A 23,142-nucleotide genomic window follows, 5' to 3' on the forward strand; every position below is an offset into this window, starting at 1 on the left:
CTTCATATGCCATTATCTTTGCAGAATTTGTTAAATTCATTTGACGTAAATTCTCCTCCCCTGTTAATTCTTAGTCCACATATGACTGCCTTTGCTTTTCAACAAAACCTTTAAATTTTTTGAATGTTTCAAAGGTTTCTGATTTATCTGCAAGAAAATAAATCCATGTTTTTCGAGAGAAATCGTCTATAAATACCAACAAGTACCTTTTGCCACTGTGGGAGATTGGAGTAATTGGTCCACAAAGGTCTCCATGAATTAATTCCAATTTTTTTTGATGCTCTCCACTTGCTTTTCTTCGGAAATTGTCTCTGTTGTTGTTTTCCCACGTTGCATACTTTGCACACTTTGTCTATTTTTTTCAATTTTAGCAGCCCTTTCACCATTTGTATCTGCTGCATGATTTGGATAAATTTGTTATTCAAATGTCCATATCTCTTGTGCCAGAGATTCTCCAAATTTTCTTCCTCCATCTTCAAGCATTTACCGGGCAATGGTTTCAACTTTGCATAGATAAAAAAACATGCGATTTACGGTCATTGGTGTGTCTACTATCAAGCCTCTTTGTTGATGATAAATTCTGCAGGTGCCTTCAATAAACCAAGTTTTGTCTCCTGTCATATGATTTGAGCACCCGGAGTCAAGGAACCAAATGCTCTTTCCTTCAGCTTTACTGACTTTTGTATGTGCCATCAAAAGTAGTTCTTCTTCCTCATTAAATTCAACATAGTTCACGACTCCCTTTTCTGGATTTGAGACCTCAAATTGGTAATGCCCTTGTTGTCCACATCGATAACAGTTAATGGCTGATCTATTGACAAAAGGCCTGGATCTTCCTCGTCCTCTAACATGGCCTCTTCCTCTCTGGAATGTACCTCTGCTCTGGAATGTGCCTCTGCCTCTTCCTTGTGTATTTTTTGGCTCATTCTCCACCTGTAACACTTGCTCATCGTTCCTCTTCTCAATCACCTTTTGTTCATGTACAAGCAGTGATGCTTGTAACTCATCTACTGTGAGTTCGTCAATGTCCTTGGACTCTTCAATGGAGCATACCACGAAGTTGAAATTGTCTGTGAGACTTCGAAGTATTTTCTCAACAATTTTGACATCACTCGTGTCTTCTCCGCAATTCCTCATGTCATTAGCAGTAGACATGACCCTCGAAAAATAATCAGACACACCTTTTCATGATTTCATCTCTAAAATTTCAAATGTTCTACGAAGTCGTTGCAGCTGAGCCCGCTTTACTCTAGCACTTCCCTGATACTTTATTTTTATTGAATCCCATAGTTGCTTGGTAGTCTCATTCCGAGTAATGGTTTTCAAGATACTCTTGTCTATGGATTGAAAAAGATAGTTCTTTGCTTTGAGATCCTTGAGCCTTTATTCGTCGATTGCCTTCCGTTGTGCTGCGTTTATATCGTTCTCCTTTGGTTCTTCAAAACCATCTTGAATGACACTCCAATACTCCTTGGAACACAGGAGATTCTCCATAATCAAGCTCCAGTGATCATAGTCCCCCATCGAATTTCGGAACACATGGTGTTGTGAAGCTCCCTAAGTCTGTTGTCATTTTTTCTTTTAGTGTTTTTCCTCTCAAACACTCTTGTGAAACTTTTCGTATTTTCTCTCTGTGTTTTTCCTCTTAAACACTCAATTTCATGTTAATGTTATCAGGTCCTTTTACGCTCTGATACCAAATAAAGGGAGTTGATTGAGTATTATTGAATAAAGCTGTGGCTTTTATAAAGCCTTACAAACTGATAAGAGAGAAAAATAAGGAAAACAAATCTAAGTAATCTCTGAATAAAACAACTCCTACAAACTAGCTTATTCAAGTAGTTGGCATAACCACTACTACCTATTGTCTAGCTAAACAATTGCCGTAAATCCAACAATATATATATATATATATATAATTTTGATCTTGGAATAAATATGAAATGCAAAAAGAATCAGCCAAAATTATTCTATTTCTCCGACATAAATTGCATATGTATTAGTTTTTTATTCGTCGGTATTCAGTTGCTTTCTCAAAAATTATCGGCGGAAAATTCGTCAGTACCGGTTCTCTTTCGTCGTTGAAGAAGGTCAGTTAATTGTCTTGGGATGATGGTTAATGACTACACAATCAGTCATAAAGATTAGTCATTAAGTTAGCTACGCGAATTTATGACTGAAAATATTGGTCGTAAGTTTATGACCAAATTTGGAAATGGGTCATTAAACACGGTTAGGGACAGATTTTGTGACCGGTTTTTCAGTCATTAATTACTGATTTTCTTGTACTGATTAGAGATGACAACGGGTACGCTACCCGTGGGTACCTGTCACTATTCTACCCTAATGTGATTATCCATACTATGTATAAAAGAGTATGAGACAAGTATGAGCTTAAACCCGTAACGAGTATAATACATGTATGAGAATATCCCATATGGTACCTGTTACACAGTTTATCACTAAACAAATTTATTTTTACTTTAGAATTTTAGAATTTGTAATATTTGTTAAATTTGTAAATGAATTATTTATGAATAGTTTATTAAATTTATTTGTTTTGTTAAAATTTGTAATATTTTTGTTTATATATTGATCCTTAATAATCACAATTTAAATGAGATAGGTATAAAATTCATGAAGTATACCCGTTAGGGTAATGAGATGGATACGTAATGAAAAAATAAACGGATACGTGTTGCCATCCTAGGCCTAATCTATGAATAATCCTAGTTAAGAGTAGCATCCAATGAACTAGCGCCATGTCATTGACTCGTTGTACTTTACTCTTTAAGCGGGAAAGCATCTAAGTGTGGCGCTTTTCTTTTATAATACCCCTCTCAATGCATCAAAATTACGCCGAATGAGGTAGAAAGCAAATATTTCCGCAAGGGTATTAACTGTCCATATATATTCCAGAAAATTCCCAACGCCCCAATTTCCCGCCAATCTGAACCCCTAAAATATCAAATCTCCTACCTCGCGTTTCCACCTACAACTGATCAGAAGTCCGATCAAATCATCAATGGCCGGTGAAGAAAACACGGAAGAGATAATCCGGCCCCAATTTCCAGTAGGCCGGGTCAAGAGAATCGTTAAGCTGGACAAAGACATCAATAAAGTCACCTCGGAAGCTCTATTCCTCATTTCCAGCTCTACGGAGCTATTTCTCCGATTTATCGCCGAGAAATCGGCAGAAGTTGCTATCGAGAAGAAGCGAAAGGTCGTGAAGCTGGATCACATACGAGTCGCGGTTAAGCGACACCAACCGACTAGTGATTTCCTCCTCGATTCACTACCTGTGTCTACTCAATCCTCCGATAAGCTGGCGGCTGAGAAGCTTCGCCATCGTTCTGTGGCTACTAAGCCTGTTGCGCCTGGTACTCGCCGGATAGATGATTTCTTCGCTAAGTCAACGCATGAAGCTCCGGTTCAGATAAATGATTCGTAAATGTCTTTTATTTTTCATTCGAATTGATTGAATCAGTTGTATAAGATATTTTAACTATATAATATAATCGATATTTTTGGAGTTTATTTTGTGATTATATATGTAGATTGCTGTCTAATAAAGTGCAATTATTAGATTTGTGTTTTACAGTCCTTGAGCTGCTGGTTCCTCCCACTGAGAAGATAAGATGTGGATAAATGTTTTATGATTCGAATTTTACAGTCAGTAATCTATTTCGTGTGTGGATCATTAAATATGTTGAAGTGCATAGGAACTATAAGTGATAGCTGATATGAGGACACGCTTGTTTATAGTGTGTTAGGCTGTTAGCTTTCATTTGTTATTAATTATAAGAAAAAGCTAATGATTCTTTAAATCAGTTACGCATTTGGTAACTACCTTTATTTTGCTGAGCTTTGTTTTTGAATATGTTTCTTGACTAATTTTTTTTATTGTTCATAAAGTTGAGAGGACTTGCAATGCTTCTTTAATGATTGACAGGAATGCTATTTATCTCACATTATAAGCAAGGGGCTTTCAGTATTACACAGCATCATCATATTCAAGCAATAATTTTATTCATCATTTAGTAAAAACAGCGCTATTTGATTAGAACATGCTTAAATACACCTGTAACATAAATTTATTTCTATTTCCACTTAATACTTTCAACAGGAAGAGAACAACAATCCTGGAAATTCTGTTATTTTTCGCTTGTTGATAATGATCTTGGGTTCTGTACTTCTAGACGAATCTATTGGCGAGGAAGAGGGAAGGTATATATAAGTATTAGTATTTCTCAGATGGGTAATAGGTTGAATCATTCTTATGCAGATATATCACACTGTTTCAGTTTACACTTTCTATTCTAACATGATGTGGAGATTAACTGTCTAACTTGACTTTTAGGGAGATAAAGGTCCAGAAAATGTTGACACTACTGAAGCTGTTTCATCTCCTAGATGAGAAGCAAGGCTAGGTATATTGCTCTTTTTTAGTCCCTGAAATTTTCTTCCTTCTTTTACGAAGGATGTGCCTTGATTTGCAGAACCAATGCTGTTTGTTCCTAACTGTTGGATGCTCAGAGAAAGTCTTCTGTTTAAAGGTGCATTACTGAAGCCTCCATTCAAGCTCCTGTCTGAAAGACGGCGAGTACTGGTACCGGGCCTTGATCCGAATGCATTATCTTGCTCAACTACTACTGGGACTTGCACCTTCTTCTTTTCCTGTGAGGCAAAAACCACACTGTTAGAGAGGGGGAAGTTCATTTTTACTATTTGTTTTATTTATTTTTGCTAACATGATAGTTATCAAAGATATTGTGATTGTTGTATATTTGTATGCTCATATTAATTGCAACATGGTTTTTCAGAAAACACAAACCCTTTGTCGTTGCTTCTCATCTTCTCTCTCCTGCCTTAACATGTTATATTCTTCCAGCATTGCCAATAGAGGTACCTAGATAATTCATGTAATTGTTTTTTCAGCCACAATGAATCAATAATATTTAAAGAAAATGATAACCTTTCTGCAGTTTGCCTATGTAGTCAATACAGTTCCTATATTATTTTTTACTGATATAGCATAACCAACTTACATCATCGAACAAGAAGACTTTCTTCCTTTCTTCTTCCCAACTGATGGTCTTTGCTATAAGCGAAGCTACTAGAGCTGCACCATCAGTAGTTAAAATATGCATCTGTGTGCTAGTCTTTATATGTAGATAATATGGCATGTACTGATGCAACAGGGTTAAAACTTGGAAGAGTTACATATCAACAAGTTATAATATCAAAGGCCCTCTACTTGATTATATCTCTACCATAATTCATTTCAGCCATCCATCTGCCTGATTTTGGTAATTTTCTTATTTATCCAGCTAACAATCCACTTGATTATTGTTGTATGCTGCTGAGTTAGTTTCTGGAAATTGGCAAATGTCCTAAACCTTGTAAAATATCTCAAGTTTAACCCGCTTCCCCTTGGGAAATCGATGGCATTTAATCGTTGTTAGTGTTCTACATTATCATGTAAATGAAATTTGTTTTATTAGGGAGTCTGCAAGATGCTAACCATTAACATCTTACCTGGGATCTTGTTGACTATTATTCGGGCACGTTCTGCACGTCTCAGGTTCTTGTGAGCACCTCTGCTAACAGAATATCGATTTTCATCCTGAAAATGTTTATGCATTATATGACATGATGGGCATAAAGGATAGAGGCTAACAAATATTGTAGATCAATGTGTAAGAAAATTAACCATGTTATATTCTTCTAACCAGAGCTCCTCATCTCGTGCTAAAATCCACCTTTCTACTTTTTCCATAATTTCCTTCCTGCTAGAGGCTTCTTCTTTTGCTTTTGATATCTGTTCATCCATGCTCATGAGGAGATCGGCGTGATCAATCTCACCTTTCGTATCAGAATGAAGACACTTATTGTTCTGAATAAAATGAGTAAATAGTTATAAAATAATTCACTCTATTTTACCTGAATTTATGAGGTTTATTATATTATCCATTTCTGCTTGTGAAGGGATCTCCATGTGCGTTTTACTGCATATACTCTCCAGTTCATTCTGCTTCTTGAAGAAAAGCTCTTTCATCTTGTATGCCTTTAACTGATCCAGTCTCTTAACTTCTGCTTCGGCCTTGATACATTACAAGTAGCCATTACATCTTTGTGTTTTCTGATAATTTCTTGTCATAACTATAGGAGAGGAACTAACCTGCTGGATTATATTCAGGGTGAGGCTTCCAGGATTTGATACTTCTGCTGATGAGAGGGATAACAAGCTAGTAACATGGGAACACAGTCGGCGATCTCCATATGGTGTGTCCATAAGGTTCCATAAATTTGTTAATTGTTTTCCTAAATGGTGAAGCTGCAATATTCACAACAATTAGGTTGTGGGAATTCATTTATCATATAGGTAATATGTTTTTTAAACTAAAAATAAATAGAATGACTTTAGCATGAAGAACTAATTAGCATTCGGACCATGACTTATATGTGTTTAGCGTCCTGATTTCAATTAATTCTGAGCATTCACATCAATAATTAGATGCCATTATTGCAACTTAAATTGAATTCTTGCCAGAGACGGTAATCATATATTCGTTGCTAATTGCAGGTGATACATCGAGACCAGCTCAGCCACACCAGTAATTTTCACCTTTTCAAGTCTCTTATGTTTTTCTTCTTTGAGTGATTCCACAGTGCTGTTAAGCTTGGCCAAAATACTGTCACTTATATTTTTGGATATTCCGCACAACTCATTCAAACTTGGATGAACTTTTGTTATGATCATGGAGGATTCCATCCCCAATGTTGCAGAAAATTTGTGAATTGTGTCCGTATATGTTTCCACTTGCTGAAGCCTGTCATTCTTTTAAGTCATAAAAAAAGGAAAATTAACTTAAGACCAAACATAAGATAAGTTAGCATGAGAAATAAAGTATTTAAAAGTGACCACATTTTCAGCCACTGCCCTCTACCTTCTCATTATGGAGTCTTTGTAACTCAATCTGATATTCATCTAGTTTCTTCAATGAAAGATCATTCTCATTTACTATGACATTTGTTATTGAGTCATCATATACCGATTGACCTGCAATTTCTGCAGAAATTTTTTGAATTTCCCCTTGCACTGATCGAAATTGGTTTACTCTTTCTTCTTTTCTCATCCGCATCTCTCGCAATGCTGGGGTGATTGCATCTAGCTGCTCCCTTAGTGTTCCTGAAATTTTTTCTGGCTGCCGATCAATGATGACCATTTTTGTATTAGATGAGCATTGTCAATGTCCAAGTCTCAGCAATAGAAAGAGTTGCAGTTATTGATCAAGAAGTAATAACAAGAAGTAAAAATGTCTATAATTATCCCTCCGGATTTTGTGTTTGTAGTTGCTCTTTAGTCTTTAAACTTTGTATGGTTGAGGGATTTCTGACTATATATGGTTGACTAGTGTCCAATACTATATTTCAACTTTCATAATTTCTAAATTCAAATTACTAACTGGACACATATGGTAGGATAAGGTACCCGTCCAGGAAGAGATCGTTCACCAAGTGACAGAAGGAGATGAGTGAATTCAGCTTCAGATTCTGCTAGCTCTTGATGCAGGCGAGCTCTTGATATATTTGCACTGTCAACTTTTCTTCTATAAACTTCTAAACACTCCTGTTCTAAAGCCAGGAGCACTTTTTCTCTTTCAAATTGGTCCTGACCAACTTCATCCCATATAATCTGTTACAAATTGGAATGAAAAATTAAGAAGGTTGAGAACAAAGAAATGTCATTAATCATGCACAAAGTATTCAGTATTTCCTCTTGCCTGCAATTCCTGAAGTAGATAACCACATGATGTTTCTAGTAGTGCAGAACTTCGCATTCCAATAGGGGTTTGTGCAGAACCCATTTGATGGCCCTCTTCAGTGGCTGAATCTTGTGAAGGTACTTGAAGTGCTAGAATGTGTGAATTTTGTTTGTGATATTTTCGCTTCTGTCTGCTGACTGTCCAGTTTTAGTTCTTTGCCAAGCTACTATTGAGAAAGAGAGAGGAAGTGATGGGCAGGAACTTTGGTATGAGTATTTGCTTAAAAGAAAAGGTTGCAGAGTTTGGTAATGCTGAAGCTTTGGGTTCAAGATTCAGGCATTGCTATAGAGTATTGTTCCCCAGGTTCCATCTTTCACTCTCATATAGCTTAAATTTCAGACGTTATTTGTTTTTTCTCTATTTATGCATAAAGTTAAAGTATCTTACTCAGAGATGTATAGCTTAGTTGGCAGCATACCTTAGTGGGTTCTTTTAGCATTTGAGTGAACTTCATTCCTAAGCAACCTATAAACATTTAGGCTATAGCTTTCATCTGCTCTGAAAACGAAAATTCCATTCACCTTTTTCTTTAACATGATTTAAAAAAAATATATTTCTTAAGGAATTAATATTCTCCATAGATACATTATTTTACTAAAATTTATATTTGAGTAAAAATTACTTATACTTTTACATGTAATTTTAAAATTCCTGTTTGTTCTTTGAAAAGTAAAAAAGAATCAGGTTTCCAGACGACAAGAAGTCTTTTTTGATCTTTTAAAGTTTGTCTTGGCTTGTAAATTTGCTTAATTGAGTAGCCTGTGAATGATATCTCTATCATTTATCAACTCTTAGATGATTTAATACTCACATAATTTTCAAGCCTCCCTTTCTGTTGCATCATCATTAAGCATTATTATAAAGAGACATCAGTTCCTCACCTCATGGGGAAAAAATGATATCTATACACAAGTTTTTTTTGTTAATTAGGTCCGGCTAATCTATTTGAGGTTGTTTGCATCCTTTAATTGACTCCTCATCTAATTAAATTCTATCCTATACATTAGGATTCAAACCGGAAATCTCTAATTTAATAGACTTGGTACCCTTACCACTCAAGCCAACTTTCACTAATATTGGTTCAAAATTTTTGTTATTAAATATAATAAAATGGTTATTATTAGAAATTTTTCTTTCAAAATAGTAAAAGAAGAATAAATTAAATTTGAGGAAGCAAAAGAAAATTGGGTCTTATGTCTTATTCTTTTGTACCATAATCTTGAATCAAACACTAGAACAGTGACTTACAAATTATAATAGGTACTAAATCATTATCGACAGAACTATCCGCCTTGTCTGCACCATTTAGGGCTTCTTCTGAAAAAGAAACCTAAGGATAAAAGGTAAGCAGTCTTTTTCTAGTCACATGCCCAATTACACAAAGAGACCGAATATAGTTGGGAAGAGATAGAAAAGAATAGAAGATAAGGTACCTAGAGTGTAACAGGGACCAAATCATGGTATAGCCCATCAAAGAAGGAACCCAAACTCATTATGGTTAGAGGTTAGAGGTAGGGGGTGAGAATTCGTGTAAGTGGATAGTGTCGACTCAGGTTAATGTTTAATGAGTAAACTCTAGCCTAACTCAAATTCTTTTATATCACAATCGAGCCAACTCAATGGTATTCATGTTTAACGTGTCATATGTAATTTTATTACTTTTATTAAGGTTGACCTAGAAAATATAATAATAATTTTAAATGTTTATATAATTTTAGAATAACATGTTAATACCGAAAACTTATTTAATAAACCTCTAATTTCACCATCTTTATTAATAATAGCTGGTAAAAGTATAGAAAGTCGTGCTCATGGATTGTATCCTATTATATGATAAGTAATAGTTTCGAATATTTATGTTGATTTTGATCCGATAAAATATCGGGTCAAGAATTCTTTTCAGCATGGTTGAGAACATGCGAGCATAAAAAAAATTTAAAACTAGAAAGTGAAAAGGATCTAAAATCACTTTAAATGCTGTACTATATATATAAAAAAATTCTATATTTTATACTACCGCACCTCAACCATCAATTTTTACTCAAAATTAGGACATTTAATTGTATGTTTTTTACTAAGTTAATTTTTCCTTTGTTTAATGTCCAAGTTCCCATCCACATTCTGAGGTCCATATTCCATGAAAACCTCAATTTAATCGACCAAAATCATTTATCTATCATCAGTTTTGTGGTGGGTTGGCTGAATAATTTAGTCCAAACAAACAACAGCAGACTCCTTTATATTGCAACTTTCTGTTGTTGGAGAATCTTGTAAATATGGAGTCGTGAAACAATGCCACGAACAGTTTTCCAAATGCAAGTAAAAAACTAAACAAATATGTTGGACCTTAAGATATGAAAGAGATAGGCTTTTTCCTATGGGTTCGAAGTAGAAAACACATTTTGTGCCCATAGTTTAAAGATGAAATTACATTAAAAAAAAAAAAAAAATAAATTACACAATGATCATAATTAACAAATTATTTATAACTGTGTCAGACCCTTAAACAAATTTATTTACATGTCAAACAAATTTATTTAAATGTCATATTTGGTGGTTTTTTTAAAACTGTTTTTATTTCCTGCAACTGAATAACTGAAAATTTGACAAAAACAAAAATAAAATTATGATATTCTGATATTTTAAGATTTAAAATCATATAATGATAAAATACATAAAAACGATTTTCATAATTGTAAATAAAAATTAGAATCTGATTTTTAGTGTAATTTCCTCAAAAAAAAAAAAAAAAAAAAACAGTTGACTAACTCCTATATATATTTCATCATCTCGTATACCAAAATCTCATACTTTATTTATTTTGTCTCAGTTACTGATTAAAAAAATATATTATTTCCTACAGTTTTTAAATTGTAAAAATTTGACATAATTATTATTATTTTTTTATAATATTAGACACTTGTAAATATTTAAAAGCATTAGATTATGGACCTTCAGGGGACTCCATCTTTTGAGGCCACATTGACACGACTTTTAGCAATACACCCGGCACCGCACAGATCAATAATTTGATACCACCCGGCATGGCACATCACGTTATTCGTATGTGGATCAAGATACCACTTATTATTTTAAGGTTTAAAATTTATATTTTAGGATTTGAACTTTTATTTAATGATTAATTAATTACATTTCCTTAAAAAAAATTAATTAATTACATAATATTAATATTTTACTAATTAAAATGTGATGTCACGTCAAATTATTATTCAGTGCATGGATTACAAAATTTCTCAATCCCACTCTTGGACCTTGAGATATTGCCTTTGGGCCGTAAAGAAACTCCATTTTGTAGCAGTAATTAGCAGTAGATAGGCTTTAGCCTTGGGCCTTAAAAAAGCTCTATGGGAATTAGAAGTAACCAGATCCCACATTGGTTGCATATGCCTTCCTTTAACTCTTTATCTAGCAGTAGCCAACACATAGACATTGTCCCTTCGGGGACATCCGATAAAATTGGAACGATACAGAGAAGATTAGCATGGCCCCTGCGCAAGGATGACACGCATAAATCGAGAAATGGTCCAAATTTTTTTCACATCCAAAACCTCGTTGCCCTGCTGCAATGGCTAGTTTCTTCTCTTATTTGTTTGCTCTTGTCTTCCCAATATGAACCATGTTGGAAAGTTTAGGTCTGGGTCAAAGGTGCTGATAAATTTTTTGATGAAAAAGGAAGTAAGCAATATACTTTATCCATAAACAATTTTCTTAATTCCTTTTATCTTTTCATTATTTTTAATTTTAGTAGCTTCTCTTATACAAATATGAATCATTCTCATGCTAATTGGTGGATTGAAATAGTGATGAGCCTCCCTATTTGATCGTTGAGTCAGTAATCCAATTGAGCCAAACCAATCTTCGTGGACGAGCAATTAGCTTAAATTCAGTGTACAGTAGTAGTTTCCTTCTAAAGTGAAGGTTCTTTTTTTCTTTTTCTGGTTTCAGGTGGTTCAGGATGCTGTACATATTGAAGGATTTCCAGGCCAAAGGTAATTTGTTACCCCATTAGAATGGGGTTAAATTACTTTCTTTCAGAAAATAGCCTATTTTGTAAATGTGATTGGTTGTGATTTTTCTCTTTGAAGTTTCATGAGATTCTTAGTTGTCCTTCTTTCGTGAGGTGTAGGCTGTAGCTGTTATGAAATATCAATTCATGGTTTAGATTGTGACCCCTAATCATTGTTAGTAGTATGTATCTCTTCCGGATGTCTTTATGCATAAAATTAGGAAGCTGTGGTTCCTAGAATAGATTGTTGGAGGCAGACCTGTTATCATATTTGAAGAACATAATGAAAAAATTCTCTATAAAATCTGAATTCTGCTTGCCCTTAAATAGGGCCTTATTCATTTGATTTGAAGTTCCTAGATCAGGTTTCTTATCAGTTACTTAAAAGTTAGAAATTTTCAATTGAAATGTTAGTTTTATAGTTATTGTAGATAGTTAGCTCTTAACATGTCAATTGTTGGGATATGGTTGCTCTTGTTGTCAAGAAATCATTTGGTCAAAAAATTTAAGTTAATAGCTAAAGCTTAAAAATATCTTTTATTATTAACTTTGGAATGTTCCCACACACCAATGTCCTTTGAATTTGAAATATGTACAATACATGTAAAATTAATAAATTTGAAATGTATTTGAATTTGAAATGTGTACAATACATGTAAAATTCCATTAATAAATAGAGTTACTAAGATTTAAATCTCCACTATATAAAATTTGAATACTTTCAGTGGTCTTTATTCTTTATTTAATCCAATTATTTGGTTGTATAGAGAAGCTTGCCCAACAATTAGCTATTGTAGTGTAGTATATATTTCCCTTCTTCTAAAGTCTTAAGGTTTTATTTTTTGGAGGTTGTTCATGATGTTATATATATAGAGAAGGATTTCCAAACCAAAGGTAGTTTAATCTGCTGTTGCAATGCGGCAGAAAAGATGGTATATTATGATGTGAATTTTCTTTCTTTCAAGTTTTATAAGATTCTTAGATGCAGCGGCTTTGCAATGTCGATTCATGATTTAGATTATATTGAGTTCTATGCACGTGTCGCATTCATCATTTTCAGTATTAATGTTGGCGAGGCTTTATGTTTTCATATTTCTTTTGGTAGTAAATTGTACCGACGCTGTTTTCATATTTCTTTTGGTAGTAAATTATATCGACGCTCACTAAACAATACACCCGCAGTGTATGTGGACTAATAATTTGATACTACTTCATATATTTTAGAGTCTAGACTTTGTAATTTAAGATTTAGGATTTATAGTATAAAGTTTAGCGTTTACATTTTAGGATTTAAATTTTTATACAATAAGAGGGCGAGCCTTGGCGCAACGGTAAACGTTGTTGTCGTGTGACTAAGAGGTCACGGGTTCGAGTCTTAGTAGCGGTCTCTTGCCAAATAAATTGGCAGGGGAAGGCTTACCCCCAGTACACCCTTGTGGTGGGACCTCTCCCCGGACCCTCGCTCAGCGGGGACGCGTAGTGCGACCGGGCCGCCCTTTTAATGAATTAAAAACATTTATTAAAATGTTATTCAGTGCATAGATTATAAAATTCTCAATCCCATTCATCTCTAATTTGGACCTTGAAATATAATAGATAGGCTCCTTTGGGCCGTAAAGAAACTCCATTTTGTAGCAGTAGATATAGGCTTTTAGCCTTGGGCCTTAAATAAACTCCATGGAATTCGAAGTAACCAGATCCCACATTGGTTGCTTATGCCTTCCTTTAACTCTTTATCTAGCAGTAGCCAACACATAGACATTGTCCCTTCGGGGACATCCGATAAAATTGGAACGATACAGAGAAGATTAGCATGGCCCCTGCGCAAGGATGACACGCATAAATCGAGAAATGGTCCAAATTTTTTTTCCTCCCAAAATCACGATGCTTTCTGCAGTGGATACTTTCTTCCCTCATTTGCCTGCTCTTGTCTTTCCAGTACGAACCATGCTGGAAAATTTAGCTCTGCATCAAAGGTTCTGATGAAATCATATGGATAGATAGGTCTTTTGGTACTTCATTTTCATAAAATTTTGTGCTGTTGTGAATCCCTTTTTTATTATTCCTTTTATCTTCTCATTACTTTTTCATTTTTAATAGCTCATGTTCTACAAATATGAATCATTATCATGCTAATCGCTGTAATTGAAATGGTGGCGAGCTTCCCTATTTGATGGGTGAGACAGTAATCCAGTTGAGGCAACCTTCATTCGTTGTGGAAGAGCAATTAGCTAAAATTCGGTGTACAATATTTCCATCTAAAGCTAAGGTTGTTTTTTTTGTTTTTGTTTTTCTGGTTTTAGGTGGTTCAAGGTGCTATATGTATTGAAGGATTTCCAGGCCAAAGGTAATTTAGTCTGCTATAAGAATGCGGTTAATACATTCTTTCAGAAAATAGGTTATATTATAAAAATGATTGTTTGTGATTTTTCTTTCTTTGAAGTTTCATGAGATGCTTAGTTGCCCTTCTTTCATGAGGTGTAGTTGCTTGAAATATCAATTCATGGTTTAGATTATGTTGAATTCTGAGCATGTATCAGTCATCATTCCCAATTGTTAGTTGTTAGCTATGTTGCACAGAACCTCTTTATGTTCGTTTCGGTTTCCGTTTCCATTACGGGGTGTCAGTTTCAGTTTTTCTGTGCAACATAGATTGTTAATAATATCTCTTAGCTAATTGCCCAGATGCATTCATGTTGAATCAGAATCCATGGACTTTGATAGGTTTTGTAATTTTTTTTTTTTTGAAAAGTATGTTTTGTAAATTATGAGCTATGCTATTGAAGTCCAATTAAATGATCTTAATTTAAGTTATGAACGTAAGGCATATTGATAGGTGTGGGTTTAATTATGGGTAGATAGTTGCAATTTTATAATTCTATAGTGGGCAAATTGGTAATTGCAATTACTGCTATACAGGTCAGATGCATCTTCTGTAGAGCTTCCCCATCAATTGTAGACGATTTGAGTTGCATCTTGGTCTAGAAGGCCATTCAATCCAAACCACTATCGTTGATCCGTTCAATCTCTTCCACCATGGTTTAGGTACGTTCTCGCATCTCCAATCTCAATGAGTTTGGGTATTTGGCCTTGTGGTTATATTGTTTATGAAAATTAGGAAGCTGTGATTCTTAGAACTAGAATAGATAGTTGATTGCTTCAAAAAAAAAAAAGAATAGATAGTTGAAGGTAGACATGTACCCGTCCCATTTAAATTACAGATCTCCGCCGAGTACTCTTAACCCTTAAAAAACACATAAAATAAATTACAAATCTAACAAAACATAAATTTAATAAACCATCCACAAATTTAACAATGATTGTAAATTTGAACATTCTAAATCATTCAAATAATCAAGAAATTATAACACACTAAAAATAAAAATAAAAAATTCATTTTGGTACAATGATAATCTTTGTTTTTCCTCCGTTTGGTGTCCAAATTCATCGATTTTCAAGAGAATAAAATTTATGTATCCAGATACATGGCGGGTACTAGGTACCATGGAGGTAACCAATACCCTTCCCGTACCCATCACGGGTAATTTTTTGGATCCCATACTCGTCTCATGCTATTTTACATAAGGTTCGGGTAATCCATTACGAGTATCCGCGAAATTTGTACCCAAGACATTGTCTCTTGGGGACATCCTATAAAATTGGAATGATACATAGAACATTAGCATAGCCTGGCACGTATAAATCGAGAAATGGTCCAAAAAAAGAGGATATATTATGATATGTTATTATTAGTGATTTTTTTTTCTTCTTTTAAGTTTCATGTAAGACTTTTAAAACGGGTTACTTTATCATAATTATTATGTTATGAATGACATAAATGTAACAAAAATAATAATCATGTCAAACGGGTGGTTTTACGTAAGTTGTCTATGTAAATTGTGTTGTCGTGTCAGAACTTGACAATCCTAGTTTCATGAGATTCTTAGGTGTAGCCACTTTGCAATGTCGATTCATGATTTAGATATATTGAATTCAGAATGTGTGTCCATTCTCGTTCTATGTTTTCTTATTCGTTTTGGTCACATTTTTGAAGTTTTTGTTTCAAGAGAATGAAGAAATTTAATAATACATTCGGTACATCACGTAATATTACTTCATACATTTTAGAGTCTAACATTTGTAATTTAAAATTTATGATTTATATTTTAGAATTTAGAGTTTATATTTTACGATCTAAATTTTTTTTAATAAATAATTATATATATTTAATTAATTAATTACATAATATTAATATTTTATTAGTTAAAATGTGATGTAAGATCAATTATTATTATTTAGAGCATGGATCATAAAATTTCTCAGTCCCACCCATATCTAGTTTGGACCTTGAGATATATTAGATATAGATAGGCTTTATCCTTGGGCCTTAAACGAAACTCCATTTTGCAGTGCCCATGGGAATTCGAAGTAACCAGATCCCACATTGGTTGCTTATGCCTTCCTTTAACTCTTTATCTAGCAGTAGCCAACACATAGACATTGTCCCTTCGGGGACATCCGATAAAATTGGAACGATACAGAGAAGATTAGCATGGCCCCTGCGCAAGGATGACACGCATAAATCGAGAAATGGTCCAAATTTTTTTTAAACCTAAAATCACGATGCTTTCTGCAGTGGCTACTTTCTTCCCTTAATTGTCTGCTTTTGTCTTCCCAGTATGAACCATGCTGGAAAATTTAGCTCTGCATCTATGGTTCTCATGAAATCATAATGATAGATAGGTCTTTTGGTACTTCATTTTCATCAAATTTTGTATGGTTGTGAATCCCTTTTCTATTATTCCTTTTATCTTCTCATTTTTTTCATTTTTAATAGCTCATGTTCTACAAATATGGATCATTATCATGCTAATCCCTGTAATTGAAATAGTGGCGAGCTTGCCTATTTGATGGGTTTGACAGTAATCTAGTTGAGCCAACCTTCAATCGTTTTGGAAGAGCAATTAGCTAAAATTCAGTGTACAATATTTCATTCTAAAGCAAAGTCTTTTTTTTATTTTTCTTTCTTTCTTTCTGGTTTCAGGTGGTTCGGGGTGCTATATGTATTGAAGGATTTCGAGGCCAAAGGTAATTTAATCACTTTCTTTCACAAAATAGGCTATATTATAAATATGATTGTTTGTGAGTTTTCTTTCTTTGAAGTTTGATGAGATTCTTAGTTGCCCTTCTTTCATGAGGTCTAGTTGCTTGAAATATCAATTCATGGTTTAGATTATGTTGAATTCTGAGTATCTCTTAGCTAATTGCTAATTGCCCTTCTTTTATGTTGAAAATAGGCTATATTATATATATGATTGTTTGTGAGTTTTCTTTCTTTGAAGTTCGATGAGATTCTTAGTTGCCCTTCTTTCATGAGGTGTAGTTGCTTGAAATATCAATTCATCATTTCCAATTGTTAGCTGTCAGTAGTATCTCTTAGCTAATTGCCCAGATGCATTCTTGTTGAATCAGAATCCATTATGTGTGTTTTGTAAATGATGAGCTATTCTATTGAAGTCCAATCATGAACTTAAAGGCATATTAATAGGTACGAACTTAATTATGTGTAGATAGTTGCAAGGTTATAATTCTATAGTAGGCGGAGTGGTAATTGCAATTACTGCTGTATGGGGTTATGGTCTCTAGGTCAGACGCCATCTTTTATGTTTAGCTTCCCCATCAATTGTAGACAATTTGAGTTGCATTGCATCTTAGTCTAAAAGGCCAATCAATTCAAACCACTATTGATCCCGTTCACTCACTTCCACCATGGATTTAGGTACGTTTTTGCATCTCCAATCTCAATGAGTTTGGGTATTTGGCATTGTGGTTATATTGTTTATGAAAATTAAGAAGCTGTGATTCCTAGAATAGATAGTTGAAGGTAGACATGTTATCATATTTGAAGAAGATAAGAGAAATTCTCAATGAAATCTAAATTCTGTTTGCCCTTAAACAGAGCTTTATTCATTTAGTTTCAAGTTCATGGATCATGTTTCATATCAGTTACTTAAAAATTAGAAGTTTTCAATCCAAGAGTTAGTTTTACCGTCATTATATATAGCTCTAACATGTCAATTTTTAGGAAATGGTGGTGGTTCTTGTTAAAAAAAAGTAATGATTTCGTGTATGTAGAATAGAGTAACCTGGTTGAAGAGTAAGGTCAATGTCGATGCTGCTAAGTTACTCAGTGCAAATGTGGTACCCCTTTCTCGCGTAAAAGCGATCAGAATTCGAACACGCCGCGTTTTACTGAGAAGGATCGAACAATGTGAATGAATCTACAGGGCTATGATTATACGTTTGTAATGTATATTCCATAATAGGTCTCATTTAATCATTCCTCTACCTTTTACCGATAGTAGTCGGCTATTCATAGTTAGTACCTTGACACCAAAGAAGAGTTTGTGTTACACCACACAATCTGGAAACTTTACCAAATGACGAACACAAAGATAAAAAGCACAAGTATTCTGCCACATTATTGATCCAAGCCAAAACTGTAGTGCTGGGTTTTCTATTGCAGGCAGAAAGTAAGGGCTGCTTGGTGAGGTGGGAATTGGTTGAGCCATTGCAAGTTTAGATTCACTAGAAAGAAGGCAGAACTAAGGTTGGTAGTGCGGAAAAGGTAGATGCTCTAATACCATCATAAACTTGATGATGAATTCAAATATTTCATTACTTCATCATGCAGAAACTGTACAGTTGCATATATAAACACTATAAATGATCTAGCTAACCGTTTTCTACAGCTATACAAAAAGACAAAAGGATTTGCTATACACGGGGCAAAGTTAGGAGTGACTACGGGGCGGGGTGGGGACGAGGTTGAATTCCCCATTCCGTCTCCGACACTTGCGGGAACAGATTCGGGGAATCCCTATTGAATATTTTGGGGATTTTTTCGCTCCCATCCCCGCACCGCTCGGATGCCCACGTATGACGGCTTGTTTTATATCAGTATACATATTTTCTTTTTTAACAGAGTAGTTAGACCAAGTTTCAAAATTATATTAAAATCTGTTAATTCAATGTTGGCCTGTATGTTATATGCAAATATCCATTCCTACAAAATTTATGTTTTGGATGTCTAACAAATACACTGAAATGGTTTGTTGGTCACAGATATGTTTTCTTCGAGTGTGCCTTATTTTATAAATTGATCTTGATGACAACTTCAAATGGTGAAAATGTGTTATTATTGGATATTCTCTTGTGCTTCTGGTAGTAAATTCCTCTAGAATTGATGAAGGCTATGCATACTCTTAATATTGCCTCTTTATGCATTAGAAAGAGAAATATGTTTAGATTCATGGTTAAAGATATTAGTAATTACATTTTTAACTAACACACTGTTAGTCATCGTATTTTTTTTAATTAACGATTGGGATGTAGCCGAAAACAGAAGCCGGACATCCCAACTAGGTTGGCACCCCCAACTCCTACATCGACTAACCTGATATATTAAAAAACAAAAGAAAATACAGAGGTAAGGATCAGGGAGTGCTTACAAGCGCAACATTATAAAGTTCATCAAAAATCAAAGTCGTATAAAAGGAAGGGGCTGATGACCACCAAATTAACTCCAGGGAGGTTGTCCTAAAACGAGCCAGGGAGTTTCTCTATAGATGTGTGTAATCATGATATCCATAGCCGAGCAATATTATAAGCACTAAGATTGTAAAAGACGTTAGACGCTAGTCGGGCGGATATGGTCCTTGGAGATTAATCGGGATGGTGTTCTAAAAATCCCCGCCTAGGCAGCTGCTTTGGCCGATTTTTAGAACACTGATAAGCACCTCAACCTTTCCTGACAGATCAACCACGGTACTTGAGTTGACCGCTTACGAAACAAAATCAACTATAAAAGATGAGTCCGATTCGATCCAGAGACGGTGCTAGCTCTTCTCCCATGTCATTTCAACCGCAAAAATAACTGCACGGAGTTTGGCAATATGAGCAAATGAGTGGGCAATAGGGAATGCAAATCAGCTTTGAGCAAGCCCCTGTCGTTTAGGAAAATCCCACCGGAGCCTGCAGCATCTGGAAAGCGGACGGTTTAGCCATTGTATTTTAATAATATATTGTTTAGATTTTAGTTTTTATTAGACTAAACTGTAATAATTAATAATTCAAATATTGGAGGTGCGAAATAGAATAAATTTATGAACTAAAGTAAAAAATTTAAAAATAACAATTATTTATCCAATTACTGGAAAGAATTGGTCACAGGAATCCGATATTAATAGGCGATAAATTGTTGGCTGAAACTGTATCCTAGATCATGATTATGGGTGGTGCATTTAGAACGCAGTTAATATTTGTATGTAGTAGTGCTTGAAAGGAAAAAAATATTAAACTATTTATTATTTACATGTAACAGTGTTAAAAGTCCTAGAAAGAAAAAAAAAAGCAAAAACTAAAAAAGTTGTGATTAGTTTCTTTTTAATTGTCTAATTAGTGATTCAATGATTCACCATAATTAATTAATTAATGTGAATAAAAAAGATAACTAAATGGAGTGATAATTTTATGAATATGAAAAGCATATATAGTTAGGAGGATATATTGGAAATAGATCAGAGGAAAGACAATTTCTTAAATCTTACAAGGGATCTTCGTAGGGAATTTTTTGGAGACGGTGGGGATTGGGGACAGTAACACCTATCCCATTTCGATTTTGACTTCAAGAACTAATGCTCTCCGGCTCCATCTCCATCTCCAATTCTCTATATCCATCGGTGCGGATCCCCATAGGTTTTGGATATAAAAATCACAAACATTATGTTACATCATCGATCCAAGTCAAAATAAAAAAGCAATCGATCTCATGGATTTATGAAGAAATAATCCATTGAAACGTACTCAAAAATATAATCTTCTGATGCTGCTTTGAATCATTCTCTGCAAGTTGATTTGGCATTGAAAAGATCGGTTAAAGATGTTGAAGCTACCTCGGAGAGAATGTCGGATAGTAAATGTGTTGGTAAGTTGGAATGCTTCTCTTTACTGTGTTTGTTTATAACTTTTTTGATTTCAGAATCACCATTGGTGATTGAATTGCAGAACAAAAATACAAATGATAAAAATGAAGAAAGAGATGTTTAAATATATGTTGATTAGGAATCTTTTTATTAATGAAAACCAGAACAGACACATTGTTTTTTTGAAAAAGAACCGACACATTGTTTTGATGATTATCCTGATTCATGTTGATGGAATCAGCAAAGTAGCAAACAAACAAATTTTGGATACTTTGAGATCTCGGGGAATTAATTATATCTATGAAATCAGCAAAGTAGCAAACAAACAAACTTTGGATACTTTGAGATCACGAGGAATTAATTATATCTATGGAATCAGCAAACAAACTTTATGATATTTTGGATTTTTTTTTTATGGAACTTTGTGATACATTTTAATAGACTTAATCCATCGTTCACACCTTAGTCCAAAATATTTGATTGATCCATGCACTTAATACATTTTAATAGGCTTAATATAATATTAGAGTGATTAAGCTTGAGTGATTTTTATATTGATAAAAATAGAGTAACTTTTACGTGAGGTGTTAAAGTTGACGGGCTATAATTTTAGAAGAATAAAATTGAGTGGAGGTGGATATAATTTATCCTTTAGATAATCTACTCCCGTACTTTACGGTTTTCAAGGCTTTTGTTTCGTATTAATAAAAAAATTTAGGATATTCAGGGAGTATATGTCAATTGAATCAATTAATGTCACATGTATATATTCTTTTTCTTACATCAATCATCTCTTCTGTAATGGTAGACAAAACGATTTTTATTTGTCGGATAAATTACTCTCGGACTACGCAAGCCCATAGAGATGAATTGAGAGGCGACCGTCCAGAGGCCCTTAATTAAGGGACCCAAATTCTTAAAAAAAAAAAAGGATAAAATCTAAATTTGCCTTTATAATTTTTTAGAACATGTAAATTCTTCCCTAACAACATGATTCAATTATTTATATATATATAAACTTATAAAATGTAAGAATAATTATTTTTACTTATTTGTAATTCTGAAAAATTGCAATTTTTTTTTATTATCATTGTTTTTGTACAGGGCTATAGAAATCTCAAAACCTATAATTTTCTATATGTAGTTTTGTTTTTATATAAAATCCCAAAACTGATAACATTATGTGTAGTTAGTTTTTCTAATTAGAATAATAAAAAATAATGTATTTCTTTTTAATATAGTTTTAGATGTGTCACGTAGCATACATATTTGTATCATTTTCAATCATAAAAGTGAAGCATATCCAATATGACTTTTGATCGGTACATAGTCAATTAATTTATGTTACACATCAAGCATTCTAGAGTTTTTGTACACAAATCATGGAAATGACAATTGAAGTCAATGGTAAAGTTAGTGATTTTATTGAAAAAAAAACAATTAATAACTTCTATTAAATATATCTCAAACTTGAATGAGCTTCAATGCATTTTACCCATGTTTCTAAGAGTATATTTAGATCTTCGATAAATTATACTCCTTGTCACGGAAAGTTGTTGTTATTAACATTATGCTCACACAACTTCAAAATCTAAATTGTTGTCAAAATCAGACCGGTCAAAGAACAAGAAATAAATAAAGTGAGGTTAGGGTTCAACCGTAGTCAATCGGAATTCCAAAAAATCATGTGAAACGTTATATTTCTATTCACAATTAAATTTATATTTAGTAAAATATTAATAATATTAGTAAAAATTATACTAATAACAATATTTTTTTAATACCAATTTATGATATTTTAAATTTAATATGATAAAATTAAAAATTTAATAAATTTAGTATATATAAAATTTAAATTAAATAGCTATTTTTTTTGGTAATCGGATGAGGGGAAAACCCAAACAAAACAAAGAAAGGAAAACTAATTAACGATTTATCCTATGTGAGTGCCGATCAAGCCGATCCTCACAAAGAATAGCCTAGAAGCCTACAGGAGGCACATCTATTATTATTATTATTATTATTATTATTATTATTATTATTATTATTATTATTATTAACATGTAAATATAATAAAATTATATGATATATATTTTATAATTGAATTTAAATTATAAAGTTTATTAGATTTTTAAATTTTATTTATGTACCTCAAGTAGGGATGTAATCGAGCCGAGCCGAGCTTTGGTCTGCTCAAACTTGGCTCGCTATAAAATTAACAAGCTCGAGCCCGAGCCCGAGCCGAGCTTCGAGCTTGGTTCATTATCTAACCATGAATTGTTTGTGAGTAAATCGTTAACTG

The 23,142-nt window shown here is 33.6% G+C and overlaps 1 protein-coding gene, 1 long non-coding RNA gene and 3 other non-coding genes across 5 annotated transcripts; 4 read left to right on the top strand and 1 right to left on the bottom strand.

The window, feature by feature from the left end:
* Window positions 1-3,988: 3,988 nt before the first annotated feature.
* On the bottom strand, window positions 3,989-8,117 carry LOC136228783 (65-kDa microtubule-associated protein 8). The gene is made up of 11 exons (XM_066017260.1): window positions 7,788-8,117; window positions 7,496-7,699; window positions 6,951-7,208; window positions 6,629-6,841; window positions 6,182-6,337; window positions 5,944-6,103; window positions 5,714-5,865; window positions 5,539-5,626; window positions 5,049-5,122; window positions 4,835-4,909; window positions 3,989-4,677 (listed from the first exon to the last, which is right to left on the bottom strand). Exons 1-11 carry the CDS (start codon window positions 7,869-7,871, stop codon window positions 4,357-4,359), a joined length of 1,785 nt encoding a protein of 594 aa, XP_065873332.1. The 5' UTR covers window positions 7,872-8,117; the 3' UTR covers window positions 3,989-4,356.
* A 3,164-nt stretch (window positions 8,118-11,281) lies between these two features.
* Window positions 11,282-11,384, top strand: LOC136231397 (U6 spliceosomal RNA). Its single transcript, XR_010689790.1, has one exon. It is a non-coding gene; the product is annotated as a U6 spliceosomal RNA (small nuclear RNA).
* A 2,235-nt stretch (window positions 11,385-13,619) lies between these two features.
* Window positions 13,620-13,722, top strand: LOC136231398 (U6 spliceosomal RNA). The gene has a single exon (XR_010689791.1). It is a non-coding gene; the product is annotated as a U6 spliceosomal RNA (small nuclear RNA).
* Window positions 13,723-16,358: 2,636 nt separating this feature from the next.
* On the top strand, window positions 16,359-16,461 carry LOC136231400 (U6 spliceosomal RNA). The gene has a single exon (XR_010689792.1). It is a non-coding gene; the product is annotated as a U6 spliceosomal RNA (small nuclear RNA).
* On the top strand, window positions 16,459-19,038 carry LOC136231105 (uncharacterized). Its single transcript, XR_010689677.1, has 3 exons — window positions 16,459-16,944; window positions 18,383-18,484; window positions 18,609-19,038. It is a non-coding gene; the product is annotated as an uncharacterized lncRNA (long non-coding RNA).
* Window positions 19,039-23,142: the final 4,104 nt, after the last annotated feature.

This window comes from Euphorbia lathyris, chromosome 5 (assembly GCF_963576675.1).
Source record: "Euphorbia lathyris chromosome 5, ddEupLath1.1, whole genome shotgun sequence".
In the NCBI taxonomy this organism is placed as follows: domain Eukaryota; kingdom Viridiplantae; phylum Streptophyta; class Magnoliopsida; order Malpighiales; family Euphorbiaceae; genus Euphorbia; species Euphorbia lathyris.

Excerpts from the sequence above, each read along its gene's own strand:
- LOC136228783 (XM_066017260.1), bottom strand. The coding sequence starts at position 7,871 with ATGGGTTCTGCACAAACCCCTATTGGAATGCGAAGTTCTGCACTACTA. Across the intron at positions 5,123-5,538 it reads AATAGTCAACAAGATCCCAG|CTCTAGTAGCTTCGCTTATA; the intron begins GTAAGATGTTAA and ends CTGATGGTGCAG. Across the intron at positions 4,678-4,834 it reads ATGAGAAGCAACGACAAAGG|GAAAAGAAGAAGGTGCAAGT; the intron begins GTTTGTGTTTTC and ends TTTGCCTCACAG.